This window comes from Brugia malayi, assembly GCF_000002995.4.
Source record: "Brugia malayi strain FR3 genome assembly, contig: Bm_v4_Chr3_scaffold_001, whole genome shotgun sequence".
Classification (NCBI taxonomy): Eukaryota; Metazoa; Nematoda; class Chromadorea; order Rhabditida; family Onchocercidae; genus Brugia; species Brugia malayi.
Genome location: NW_025062477.1, coordinates 4669158 through 4683659, shown reverse-complemented (window position 1 = coordinate 4683659; position 14502 = coordinate 4669158). Strand labels below are relative to the sequence as shown.

At 28.6% G+C, this 14502-nt stretch overlaps 4 protein-coding genes and 1 non-coding gene across 7 annotated transcripts; 3 read left to right on the top strand and 2 right to left on the bottom strand.

Annotated features, from left to right (window-relative positions):
* Nucleotides 1-2074: 2074 nt before the first annotated feature.
* Nucleotides 2075-4513, top strand: Bm12980 (Uncharacterized protein; the record flags this gene model as incomplete). Its single annotated transcript, XM_001897283.2, has 6 exons — nt 2075-2107; nt 2397-2462; nt 2720-2864; nt 3025-3119; nt 3828-4041; nt 4293-4513. The coding sequence occupies 6 exons, from the start codon at nt 2075-2077 to the stop codon at nt 4511-4513; spliced, it is 774 nt and encodes a 257-aa protein (XP_001897318.2).
* Nucleotides 4514-5514: 1001 nt separating this feature from the next.
* Nucleotides 5515-5586, top strand: Bm14664. The gene has a single exon. It is a non-coding gene; the product is annotated as a tRNA-Asp (tRNA).
* Nucleotides 5587-6988: 1402 nt separating this feature from the next.
* On the top strand, nt 6989-7991 carry Bma-rpl-22.2 (60S ribosomal protein L22, putative; the record flags this gene model as incomplete). Of its 3 annotated transcripts, XM_001897284.2 has the most annotated exons (3): nt 6989-7144; nt 7600-7707; nt 7827-7991. In XM_001897284.2, the coding sequence occupies 3 exons, from the start codon at nt 6989-6991 to the stop codon at nt 7989-7991; spliced, it is 429 nt and encodes a 142-aa protein (XP_001897319.1). The 3 variants fall into 3 exon arrangements, with proteins under 3 accessions (XP_001897319.1, XP_042935922.1, XP_042935921.1); XM_043079988.1 differs by lacking the exons at nt 7600-7707; nt 7827-7991 and adding an exon at nt 7516-7521; XM_043079987.1 differs by lacking the exon at nt 6989-7144 and having other exon boundaries at nt 7648-7707.
* Nucleotides 7992-10304: 2313 nt separating this feature from the next.
* Bma-rpl-22.1 (60S ribosomal protein L22, putative) lies at nt 10305-11276 on the bottom strand (the record flags this gene model as incomplete). The annotated part of the gene is made up of 3 exons (XM_001897285.1): nt 10305-10496; nt 10618-10725; nt 11121-11276. 3 exons carry the CDS (start codon nt 11274-11276, stop codon nt 10305-10307), a joined length of 456 nt encoding a protein of 151 aa, XP_001897320.1.
* A 1011-nt stretch (nt 11277-12287) lies between these two features.
* Bm12982 (Uncharacterized protein) lies at nt 12288-13650 on the bottom strand (the record flags this gene model as incomplete). Its single annotated transcript, XM_001897286.1, has 3 exons — nt 12288-12528; nt 13123-13191; nt 13520-13650. 3 exons carry the CDS (start codon nt 13648-13650, stop codon nt 12288-12290), a joined length of 441 nt encoding a protein of 146 aa, XP_001897321.1.
* Between the last annotated feature and the right edge of the window lie 852 nt (nt 13651-14502).

Genomic DNA, 14502 nt, shown 5'->3' with positions numbered 1-14502 from the left:
TGCCTTTTGAGTTCAAATCTTATAACAGCTATTTGTAAGTTAAAATAATTGTAAGTCAGCGAAATGAACAAGTTGTGAAATATGTGTTGAATTAACAATAATTTTTAGTGATCATTTTTATAATTCGGGTTCTGTCACTTTTTTGTTGAGATTATCAATGAGTGAAAAATGATTGTGAAAAAGTCTGTTGATATGAGTTAAAGTAGCAAGTGAATTTGTCGCGGAATATTGATAATTGATCGGTAGGGACAAGGACTAAGTGGAGAAAGATGCTGAAGAAATTGTATTAAACTTATTAATTAGTTGCGTAGGTCATGATTTATCAAATTTCTTAGGCATCTAATTTGATTTTTTTTTTTTTTTTGAACGGAATGGAACAAATGTTACATTATCGATAACTGTTTAGAAGATGAAAAAGAGAAGAGTGATAAGTTAAATAATAGAATCAGCAACTATTATTCTTCAAACTATTATTTTTCCTGAAACAACTGTTCTTGCTAACATGCATCAAAATTCGTTAGCTTATTCATCGCAACATTTATAAATAGTAATGTTTTTCAATTTTCTGCTGGTCATAATTATTACTTTTATATATATATGAAATTTTATTGCTGGTATAAAATTGGATTTGTGTTATTGATTTTCGAAATTTTAAAATAAATTCAATCAATGCGAATGTGAAATAAGCAAGTTTACAACAAATAATATCGGTTAGTAGTGTAACGGAATATGCAATATATATATTTAATATCACATTATAATGCATTGTAATTTGAGATAACCTGAATTATAGGTTAAAGTATTGGGCAAAACGATGAAAAATAGAAGGATGAAAGTTCCGTACCAATTAGCTACACATATTAATTTTTTAATCTTAGAATAAATTTCTGACAAAAAAAAAACAAAAATATTATGTGCTATTTGACAATGCTTTCATTTTGGCTAAAATTTTTAAAAATTTCTCTTTCATCAGTTCTTTAATTATATCATCCTTTATTGTAAATTTTTATTTACAAATTAATTCTATATATAACATGCTTGAAAATATGGTACCCAATTAATTAATTTCAGTATATTTAATTTAAAAAAAAATTGGTGGCATAACATTTTGTTGTCGTTTATATTTCAATTCTTTCGTTTCACTTTTTTCTTTATTCTTTTTTTTTCCGATTTCTATTAGTTACCTTGTTCTCTTGGTTAACTTTACTTAGAAAGTAGAAGCAAAAATTTATTTAGAAATAGATTTAATGTTTGCGAAAAAAAAAAAAAATGAAAATGAAACGTCGATAATTATATAACGAATAATAATTGTAAAATAAAATGACATCAGTGCATGATTATCAGCTTTCCAATGGCATTATATAACAATAAGTTTTATAAAATTTTGGTAATTTCAAGTTTTTGCCATATTAATAATTGCTATTAAAATTTCCTTCAACCTTTATTTTTGCCATTAAAATTATTTTTAAGTTTTATCTACTTGTGTAAATTAATATAAGTGCATTTCTTATCAGATAGAGAGAGAGAGAGAGAGAGAGAGAGGAAAGAAAGACTGATGAAGGAAGAAGGTAATAGGATCATTTTTCAAGTTAAAATTTAAAAAAAAAAATTTGGATGAAAAAGTGGCAAATAGAAGTTCAAACAAACTACTACAGCATTTTCTTAGTAATGTTAGTCATTGATTGATTTAGATTGATTATGATTAAGTCAAAGTTTCTTCTAATCCTTCGTTTTCGTTTTTCATTCTTTTCAAAAGGTTTTTTATTGAAATGAAAATATTTGTTTTTCTTTTTTTTCCAATAAATCAGTATTCATTTTATTATTTATATTTTAATTTTTTTTTTTTGAAAAAAAAAGAAAGAAAACGGACAAAAGCAAAAATCAAAACTTTAAAACAAATTTTATTCATTTTCCTATTAATTTATTTATGTTTTTTGCTTGTTACTTATGATTTGCAGTAATGTGCGATAATTACATTAAAATTTTAATTTTAAATTTAGGTGATTAGTATGCAAAAAAAAGGAGATTTATGTATATATGCATATGTATGTATGAATATTTTCCTGCAATATAAATGAATGAAGGAAATGTGACTAAAAAAATGAAGGTATAATTAATTGCATTGTTATATTGTATAAAGGAATAATTAATTTGAATAATGGATTAATTAAATGGATATTTTAAGTTTTTTATTAGTTTCGTAAATATGAATGGAAAAATTTGACATTTTTCACTTTTCAATTTTTCATTTTAAAAAATTCTAATTTTTTGCTTTATAATCAAATTAAAAAAAATTGTATCTGCTTATTATCAAATATTTCTTTGAAAATGAAATTTTTAACTTTGAAAATATTAGCGATGGAATTTATTATTATTTAAAAGGTAATGAATTTCAGAATAATGAATGTAATCGATGTAATAGCAAAAGGCAAAATAAAATAGCGCAAGAAGTTTGCATGCATGTGCGAATTTATAAATTATTGTAATTTAATTGAAAATTTTTGAAATTTACTTAACGAGAAATGAATCTGTTTGTGTTCTATTTTTATATTTTTTTCGAATAATATTGCTTTTAAAAATTTACTGTTTGTTTTAAAATTTCGGAAGAAAAAAGAAACAAATATATTAGAAATTTATATTTGTTTCTTTTTCCAACATATTAAAATTACCTTCTAATTAATTAATTTAGTTGCTAAGATTCTTTTTTTTTTCTTTTAAGGCTTTTCCATCTAATTCCTCAGCAAATTCACGATCAACACTAATCATTGCATCAGTTTTATGGACAATAATCATCGTTTTATTCCAATTCATCCATGATTTGTTAATTGTGATGATGAATTACTTTTGGAATACTGACAATACAGGTATAATTTCTGATTGTTTATAAAAATTTTAAAGTTGACTTTTTTCAGCAAAAGAAAATCATTCATTCTTGTAATAATTAAATTTCTATTTTAAGATAAAAATTTTGATTTCAAATGAAACTATCTTATATCAGCAATATTCGACAATATTTTAATGTAGGTGCAAAGATGAAAGAAACAAAAGGAAATGAAATTGTAAGGAAGAAGCATGAAACTATCACATACTATAAACAACGACCTAATACATCCAAAATGGTTTGTAATTAAAATAAAAGTTTTACAATTACTTATTTAATTAATTTACTCAAAATTTTTATCACTTGACTAGTCATCTTCTAAAAGTTTATCAGTCACTTCTACATGTCTTTTTGTTAATAATTTCTTCCTGATTGTGTCAACTATGACGAAAGCTCCTTTAATTCTTTTCTTCTCGTCATCTCAAATTTAAATAATAAAATCTTTATTTTAATAAAATGATTAATAAAAGAATAAAACTTAGCCACTAGAATTTTAACAAGATAATTTTAATGATTATACTAGTAATAAAAAGGAAGAATGCATATTTTATCATCGACTAATGAGATGAAAGGAATTGGTTGTGACTGTACTACGTTTTATCGAATGACAGATGACACAGTTATGTCATTTATAAGATCGTAAGAATAACTCTGTTGGTGAAAACTGAAGTGAGAAAGTATATGATATATGGTTGACTTAGAAGAGAAGATGTATGGTTTTAAAAATAAATTCGCAATATTAGCGACATCTATCAGTCATCATTCTACAGCACAATGTTAATTAAGTTTTGAGTTTTTTTTTTACTTCAATTAATTTCGCCTTTAATTTAGCTTGTAAACTTATAATTTTTCAATTTTAGATTTTTAATTTGAAAATCGAATTGTAATTTTAATCTATAAATTATTAATTTTTTGTTTATTAATTTTTTGTCAGTAATATTTATAGGTAAATAATTTTGCAAATGTTGATCGTTATTTTGGTATGGATGATGTATCAACCTATGGTATTGACTTCTCACCGGTAGATTCTGGTATTGGTTCACGACCAATTTCACGTGCAAACACAAATGAAACATTATCAGAATGTATCGAAGAATCTGGAATAATCCATGAATCATTTCGACACCGTACAAGGAAATGGTACAATAAAAGTGATTATGGTAATATTCTCAAATCTTTTTCTTCTAATTAATAGAAAGAAATATTTTGAATTTTTTCAATCTAAATTTATAAAAGAGATTATGGTAATATTCCCAAACCTTTGTTTAAATAATGAAAAGAAATGTTTTGATTTTTTTCAGTGTAAATTTTCCTTTTCAGTTGATTAACTTATGATTAGATAGGGTTTAATGTTACATTCACAATAATAAAATTTATATTTTGATCACGTTAATTGCTAGTTTTTTTTCAGATCAAATAACGCGAAGAAGTGATAGCTGTCGTGCATCACGTGAGTTAACACGAATACGTCAAGGTTCTTTTGCCCCATCCGACTTGCCATTAAATCAGTCATTACGTCAGGAATTATCCATTACACGTCACGTTACTCGAGTCCGAGACGCACACAGCAAACGGGCTAAATCAGCTGTTGCAGCTGTTCGAATTAGAAAATCCAAATCTGAAATGGAATAATCATATTAACGTCTGTTCTACCTTTTACGAAGACTTTAATCCATTTTAGGAAAAAAAGAATACCAGAAAAGTTAGCATGATAGACTGAAAACAAAATAAAAAGCTTAGCTCTTTGCAAATTTCTACTTTTGTTGTCCGACTACATTATCCAATTACATAATTTGCAGTTATGATTACTCGACTGTTAATTTATGTAAATTTCATGAAAATTCAAGTATCATTTATAGCAAATCGATTATTATATGATAGACTAATGGGGAAAGAATTTTTTATTTAAAGCCTATTATTAGTTCGAAAACAAACTAAAAAAAAAAAAAAAAACTAATCGACGAATGAATTTTAATGTTATGCAGTAGTTGTTAAGAGTCCATTGTCATAGTGCAATTATTACTATGTATGAAATAAATTTAATGATTTACTTTAAGTTTGAATAAATCTTTTCCTACATTACACCGTGTCCTCTTTCATAAATTCATTTATCATTATATTTATACAAAAAAAACTTCCGAAATAAAAGTAAAATTTGCAGCGTTAGAAAAAAATAAAATTGAAGTGAATGGAATCTAAGCAGAAATGAAATGTTGAATTATAGGAATTGAAAAGGCTAAAATTAGGATGTTAAGAAAAAATCAAAATATGTTGAATTCAATCAGAAGTGATAAGAAAATGTAAGCACAATTAAAATGATAGCTATAATTTGCATAGCCTTTCAATTTTTCATAGTTTATTTGTTTCTTTAAAGCATACAATCATATAGTATATCTCTACAAATATTTGAAAACAAATTAATTTTAATCATTTCTTACGCGCGTTTCTAAATAGTTTTTTTTATTTTATTTTCAACTTGTCAATTAAACTCCACGAAATATCGATTCTTCACTATTAGCCGAAATTTTCATAAGATTATTTGTTAATAACAATCATTTAAAAGTAATTCTTTAAAAACTAAATTCAAAACTAAAATGTATGATATTAAGTACTGAAAAATCAGTCCCCTGTGGTCCTCGGTAGTATAGTGGTGAGTATCCGCGCCTGTCACGTGCGAGACCCGGGTTCGATTCCCGGCCGGGGAGTGGACAACTTTTGTTTGAGACAAAATTTCAAGTCATTTTTGCTTGCTCTTTTACAAAGTCTCCATGCAGTATCAGTTGGTATTGTTTAATGTATTTAATTCTTTGATAAAATTAGAAGAAAGAGTGGTTGAAATGCAAGAAAATACAAGGTGTGAATAGCAGAATAAGTACTAATAACAAAAATTTGATTGTTCAAATAATACGCTAAACAATTTTATAAATTAGTAAACGATAGGATTTATTATTTATTACATTATAATTATTTATTTCAATTTGAGTAATACTAATTTGTTTTTGTTTTTTTTTTTTCAAATCTAATAATCTGCTAATTTCAAACAATGCTTGCAATCAATTTCAACCATTTGTGTCACAATTAGAAGTATAATTTCATTATTTCTCCTGCAATTCTTTTAAACAAAGAATCATTCTAGTTACTTTTCATTTTTTTTCTTTCTTTCTTTATTTTTTACATTTGTCTAAACAAATTAGTCAAAAATTTCTTGTTTAGTCGTTAATGAATAAAATAGCAAAATTATTAAATGATTTTAATTGGTTTTATCCAATTTAGCCATAATTAATGTTTTTAGACACAACAAATGATAAAGTTTATTGTGTAAAATAATAGTAACAATAATAGAAGCAATTACTTTTGTTTAAATATTGTAACTTATTCATGCACAGAAAAACTGAAGAAGTAGATTTGGAGGGGCGGTGAAAACGAACAAAGTGAAAAGCACTGGTAGCCAACCACCTTGCACATGTCCTTTCCTTAGTATACAGAGTGGAGATAGTTTACAACAAGGCTTTATCGGATGATCTTTACTCCTTGTACAGGTAAGAGTTGGATGTTAACATTATATCAATTGCTGATAAGACTGATTGTCAGATTGGAACACTTACAATTTATCATTTTTCGACACTGCAAATAAGTTTGGAAAGGAGTAAAGGATGTTAGCTGAACAAAGAGATAGCAACCTATAAACTGGAAGATCTTAACCATAAAACTGGAAGCAATTTTCGACACATTAAGCAAACGCACATATTCTTTATTAACAAACTGCAAAATTCCAAAATGGTATTCGATGAAAGATTTATTAATTAATCTTATGATTTAATACAAATCTAGCTTGGCATATAACAATTTGGCTCTTCTGACACCATTACACCACTACCTAACACTACCAATATTACCACATTCTCTGTTAGAAATATAAAGTGAATTTTATCCTGAAACACAAATTTTCATAAGGAGTCGAGACACACGATTTGGGCCTATGTTGGTCTGAGTGTAGGTTTGGTGTCAGTGTTTTGGGTTGGTTTGGTGAGGTTGGGTCTGGCTTGTTGGGTTGATCTGATTGTAGTTTGTTTGTTTAGTAGTTAAGAATGGGATAAAATTATAGTAATGGTAGCGGCACCGAAAGTTAAGAAGCATACTGTATCAAAAAGGAGCAAGAAATCGGATAGTGGAAAGACGAAGAAAAAGAAGAAGCAAACGCTGAAATATAATATTGAGTGTAAAAATCCTGTAGAAGATGGTATTATGAATGTGAACGACTTTGTGAGTTTTTTTTCTTTTTTTTTTCGGTTGTTAAAACTTCTTAAGAAATTAGCTTTGTGGGAGTGATGTTATTGTCATGCTTGCCTCATCTTTTCTGATGTTACAGTTCTAATAAAAGTGCTGTAGCTTTGGGGGATGGAGGGAAATTGAAGTAGCCGTCTTGCACATCTCATTTCAGCCCAAAAATGCTTCGATGAGTCTACGGGACGGTCACAAAAAATTTTTTTTTCTGGTTTATTGTGAGAGATGTTACTGCATTTTTATGTAAAATATTTTCTCTTCTTTTGAGTTTCCCTATCATAGTTCGTAATCATTTTCAACGAGCATTAGTAGTTGAAGGCGACACCGTTTTTGTACGTTGAAGACATCAGGCATAGGGTAAAATGTGCAATGGAAATGCTTGATTTCCTATGCATATTGCTGTCCCTTAGTGAGACCCGATGTCTTGATTGCAGGGGACATTTCTAAATGAGCGTATCAAAGTGAATGGAAAAGTTGGTACAATGGCAGCGAATGGTGTAAGATTGGAAGTTACTAAAACGAAGCTTATCCTTACGTCAGAGGTAAGTTCTATGAATCAATTTCATCGTCTTGAGAATAAGTCATGTAAAACTAATTATATGGCTGATTACTTTTATGTCATATTGGTTAATATTGAAACGTACAGTTTTAATATTTTCAGGTTCCATTTTCGAAGAGATATCTGAAATACCTCACGAAAAAGTATTTGAAACGCAATTCGCTTCGCGACTGGTTGAGAGTGGTGGCTTCTTCGAAAGATACGTATGAATTGAGATATTTCCAGATTAATCAGGATGATGAAGATGATAGTGACAATGAATCCTGATCTTTTTTTTTTTGCTGTTGATTTTGCATTACTTTGATGATGATAAACGGTGGCTAACATTGTCTGATACAACATGCGAATGTTTCGGTTATAATTGGGCATCATTAACAGCACTGTTTAAGAGTTATGTGTAGACAAAAATTTTCCAGTCTTCATTAATTCTGGCTTAAGGGGAAGTTGATGTTTACATGGTCCTATTCTCTCGTTTCCCACCATGAGAACAAGATTGTCTGCGGTCTTTGCGGCATAGTATTCAGTTCTAGAAGACTGTTCGTAGTGTATCTATTTGACATCAAGAAAGTCAAAAGAAATCTTCATTGTTATTGATTCATTCAAAGAAAAGAAAAAAAAAAGTTAGGAAAAAGCGGGTAAGGTTAATAATTGGTAATGGATGCATTAGAACGCTATATCTTATTTCCTTTGCTGTATATTTTATGCTTTTTACAAGTTTCCTTTACATGGATACTAAAATATCTTTGTTATCATATTAAATATCCATCAATTATGTGTAGCTTTTTTTCTCGTTACCCCCTGCATTTATACAAGACCATCTGTGTTCTACAGACCAACGCTATTTCAGTTTCCCAAAGGATAACGTTGATTTAAGGCAAATTATTCATGGATATAAATTCATTTTCTTTTTCAATTGTTAATCATGAAAGCAACAACATTTCATTTAAATATAGAAAGACAAAACAAATCTTAAGTGAATCGATTAAAGGCTGCAGGAATTAGCAAGCTGGAGATTCAAATTTCACTCGACATTTATAATTTATAGTAAATTATTCTGAGAGAAATTTCCTGATCTCGGATGTAGATGTTAATATCTGAGATAACACAGAAGTAGAATAATTTTTTTATCAATAGAAACAACAGTACAATATATTTTATAAAGAGGAATTGAGGTACAATTAATGGAAATCTTGTGGTTGAATTCTGACAATTGGATATATATAATATTAAAATGGGACTGGTCAAAATGAATTCTTTGTTAGATTTGAAGGGTAATAGTGATAATGGAATGAAAAAGGAGAAAGGTAGAAATATTAAAATATTAAGGTATGAATATTAAGTAGGAAACAATGTTTACAGCTTAAACTTAAAATTTATTGGAAAAGTGTAAACATTATTTTGTAAAGGGTTCATAGGACATGCCTCCTACCCTTATTTTCTACTCTCATTCATTTTTTTTTCTTTTATATTATTTTAAATGTTAAAAATCCGCGACAATTGTTTTTGGCAAAATATCGTCAGCATTGAATGCATACTATTCATTAACCAAAATATACCGTTGAAAAAACACCGTTAATTTGTATTTGTATTCGACAAAATAATAACTTAAGCACAGAATAATTGAGATAAACAAATTATAAAAAAAAAAAAAAAAATTAAATCCTATAGCAGATTCAGATATCGAGAACTTAGCATTTTGATCTGAACTGATAGATTTTGTCACTCGAATAAGTATGCCTGTCGTGAATTTGAAGTAACTTCTTGGTCGAAAGAATAGATGACTCAAGTTAGATAAGTTCACTTGATTTACTTTAAGTTTGTAGAATTTGAACTGAACCTTTTGCTTTTTATCTGCGAGATCGACTCAGATATGATTTATTTTCTTTGTAAATGTGAACTGATACAATGTACAGTGGAATAATTGAAACGGCGAAGGAATAAGTGGTACTGTTGAAAAGGAAGAAGAGAAGACCTGCCACCGATTCTTTTTTTAATTAACTGATTGGAAAAGATTTTTAAGGATGTAGGAAGTAGACTGGCTTAGCAGATTAACATTTACAATGGAGACTGATGTACATTTACTATTTGAGGTTTAGATAAAGAATTCAGTGTTTCAAAAAAACGGGATATAACAAAGGAATAACCAATTGGTTTATAGTAATGAATCAATAGCATTATTCTAAACACTTAGTGTAATAAAAATTTTTTCGGTTTTCCCACAGCGCCAAACTCTTGCAGACATCTACTTGCTCAATATAATCAATGTCACATACAGCAAATCCTCTTATATTTATGTATTAATTTGATGAGAAAATAACCCGTTCGTCTAAGTTAGATTTTCTGTCCTTAAGCTCATTTAGTCTTTAAGCTCATTCAGAAATCATCACAACGACAATTTTCTCATATGATGCAAAAAAATAGGACCATGTGGACATCATTTTCCTCTTACGCAGAAACAAGAACGACTGGAGAATTTTGTCTATATGTAACAAAACAGTGTTAAGAATGATACCTAATTACCTCCGCTACTGTTTATTATTTCGGAGGTAATCCAAGTCCAGAGTAAAGAAAAAAGAGCAATCATTTATTGTTATCAGCATCTTCATCATCCTTTTTATTGTCACCAATATCTTCGTCATCCTGGTTGATCCGGAAATACCTCAATTCATACGTATCTTTCGAAGAAGCCACTACTCTCAACCAGTCGCGAAGGGAATTGCGTTTCAAATACTTCTTCGTGAGGTATTTCAGGTATCTCTTCGAAAATGGAACCTAAGAGTAAAAAATGCTCGTACAGTTTTATATTAACCAATATGACATAAAAGTAATCAGCCATATAATTAGTTTTACATGACTTATTCTCAAGACGATGAAATTGATTCATAGAACTTACCTCTGACGTAAGGATAAGCTTCGTTTTAGTAACTTCCAATCTTACACCATTCGCTGCCATTGTACCAACTTTTCCATTCACTTTGATACGCTCATTTAGAAATGTCCCCTGCAATCAAGACATCGGGTCTCAATAAGGGACAGCAATATGCATAGGAAATCAAGCATTTCCATTGCGCTCTTTATTCTACTATGCCTGATGTCTTCAACAGAAATGGTCACCTTCAACTACTAATGTTCGTTGAAAATGATTATGAACTATGATAGAGGAAGTCAAAAGAGAAGAAAATATTTTACACAAAAATGCAGTAACATCTTCCACATTAAATCAGAAAAAAAAATTTGTGACCGTCCGTAGAAATGGTGTTCAATTTCCCTCCACAGCACTTTTATTAGAACTGTAACATCAGAAAAGATGAGCCAAGCATGACAATAACATCACTCCCACAAAGCTAATTTCTTAAGAAGTTTTAACAACCGAAAAAAAAAAGAAAAAAAACTCACAAAGTCGTTCACATTCATAATACCATCTTCTACAGGATTTTTACACTCAATATTATATTTCAGCGTTTGCTTCTTCTTTTTCTTCGTCTTTCCACTATCCGATTTCTTGCTCCTTTTTAGTACAATATGCTTTTTAACTTTCGACGCCACTACCATTATTGTAGCTTTATCGCATTCTTACCTGTTAAACAAATGAATTATGATCAGATCAACCTAAAAGATGACAAAACAGACGCAGTCATGTCAACAAGCAGAAATCGATCCAAAGCATACCCGCGCAAATTCATACTCACACAAACTTAAATGATGGGTTCCAGCTCTTTATGAAAACTTATGCCTCAAAAACAAAGTTTCTTTTGTATGTCTACCAGAGAACCTGTAGTGTTGGTAGTGTTAGGTAGTAGTAAGATTAGATACTAACTTCGCTGTAAAATAATTCAATTTAATTATTTCTCAAGTGTCACACCAAATAAAATGAAAACTAATACTAATTTCAGCCAGAAGCAAATTTAAAAGATAGCTGTCTTGATTTTATCTAAGAATTCAGAAGCTGTGGATTTTGAAAAGAAACAAACTTGGATAACCAAATCGGATAATTTTTCATTTCGCACCAATTAAATCCTCCAATTAAATCCTTTCACTCGCAATAATACCAATAGTAATCACATCGTAAAAATACAAATCAGTTATGGTAATAAAGCCTTCATGACTAATGAATAATTTCAAAAAGCAGTGTTTCGGTGTGTCAGTCAGTTATTAACAATCATATATACATACCATGAAATTAGACTGATTAAATTGTCAGCTTTTCCTGTAACTTCTCATTTAGCATTTAATATATTACGCACGATGCAGTTTTAATGGCAGCTTTTAATCACTGAACTTATGCATCAGAATGTTTTGATGAAATTCAAACAATTAATGTGAAGTTGGGAAAACCAGAAAATATCTCTGTTATGACTGGAAAAGATAATATGCTGAAATGAAAAAATTTATATTTTAAATTATGTTTTACTTCTTAAAAAATCACAGTTCAATGTTAAAGCATATTTGACATTAAGGAAGCGTAATTAAAGAAATATAGCAGATATTACAGTAGATTAAATGATGCTAACCAGCAGATAAATTGCATTAATAACTTGATGACTGATATGATAAAAATATAGTTTAGATAATCAAAGCCGAAGATTCTTTCGCTTTACGATATTCGTCATCCACTTCTTTCAATTTGTATTTTATACTAGCTATTTCACAAATCAGCGGCAGTGTTTTGATGACGTCATGTCGAGCGGCTTTTGCGCATAATGGTTCCAGGATACCAAATGGACGAAACTGACAACCTCCAACTGCTTTGTTCGGTGCATCATTTGGTATTACAGAAAACACTCCATCTGAATTTATTTCAATCCTATAAATAAACAAAACTGTTTATTAGCAACAAAAATTTATAGAAGATAAAATTTAATGCTATGTTTTTCATCCATTCTGTTTGTTTCATAAATTTTTATTCACTCACTATCAATAAACAACAAATCCCTTTACTATCTTTCTCTAAAACGAAATTTTTATAAATTATCAAAAATATTATTTCTTTTGTATAGCTCATAAATCAACCCATATAACTATGAGTTATGATCTTCTGAAGAAGAGCCACAAATTTACCATCGAACTATTTATTTAATTTAGAGGCTATTAAAATGTTCGATGTTTTTTTAGCACATTTATTAAATTTACCGTTTATTATTCTTTTAATATAGTTATCAAACACATCAAACATTTTAAATCGTTTATCGTTTCTTTTTGATGACTGTTTAACCATTTCATTAAGCATATTTTCACAGACAAATGATACGAATATATATATATATATATAAATTTTAAAACTTCATAAAATTTCTTAAGCATTTTCATTTTTCATACCACTTTTGTTTAATAACTATATTAAACTGAAACTGACAAACAGTGCAACAGTTACCACAGAAATGATTATCTCGAAACAAACCGAATAATTGGCTCCAAATCGCGATTATCGATAAATGCAGCACTTGTTGCTGATAATCCTAAAATTGACCTGAAAATCATCATACGTTTGAGAGAAATAACATTTATGATTAAATATAGCAAGCAATACTGAAATTACTATATGAACTGTGCATTGCTGAAAATCTTACATGTTATTATCTCTATAGCACAACTATAAGATCTTATCTCAGGTACAAAATTAACATTAAACCTAAAGCAATTAAGATGATGTAAAATCATTCTTATAGCATCAGTAAGTTCATTTATCATAGTTAAAAAACTGACAGGTTCCACCAAACAAATCTTTTTATCAATAAATCCACAACAAATGATCATATATTGCAATCAATATTAATAATTTGAATGAAAGACTTTACTTGGTTTTAGATAGATTGAGGCGATAATTATCGAGAATTGTTTGCATTTCTTTATTCAATGCTAGAAATTCTGATGCTAATTGAAATTTACGAATTGCCAAGTCATTCAAAATTTTTTCTATTTCGTTCATTTCACTTCAACTGAAAAAGAAATATGCCCCACATAAAAAAGAAATGCTATCAAAACTTCATTCATAACTGAATTCCGAAACTAAAAATGATTACTCGTTTTTTAAAGTAATTTCGAAAAATCATAATAAAGTGAGAACCGTATTATACATTTCATTAATCAATTATGAGATAATTACGCGTCACTGACTTGCATTATTAATATTAGTCAATGTGTATCTGCGCAAAATTTGAAATGATAATATTATAAATGCAATAAATTAGAAACATATTTTCATTATGTATGATTAAACATGCACGCAAAACATTTGTTGCAGAATGAATCAATATTCCCAGAAATTCGTAATTTAGTGCAGTTTAAGGTAATGTACAGTTTCGCAATGCTTATTTAACAATAATTTTGTTTTGCAAATACATAGGAATTATAAATGATAAGATTAATTAAATTGAATCAATTAGCTGTTGCAGTGATAAACAAGGAACGAAGACAATTTATGGAAACGATGGACAGTCTAAACTAAAGATTATATCATGACTTTATTTTTGGGAGAGATATATGCAAAATATAACTTAACATAACGTCAAACCAACCGGTAATATAAATTGCAGTGGATAGTTTCAGGAGGATAATCAAGTGATCTTCCAAGTATAGATAATAAAAAATGAAAAAAAAAAAAATTGTAAAACATTGCTTGCAACAAAAAAGAAAAAAGAAATTATCTAACAATAAATGGAAGTTATCAACGATACAAAGAAACACTGTAAATATAGAAGTAAGCATTCAAGTAAGCAAGAAAAGTCTAATCTAATTTTTCAGAAATTTACAAGCGTACAAGTTCCCTTGTTGAAAACTG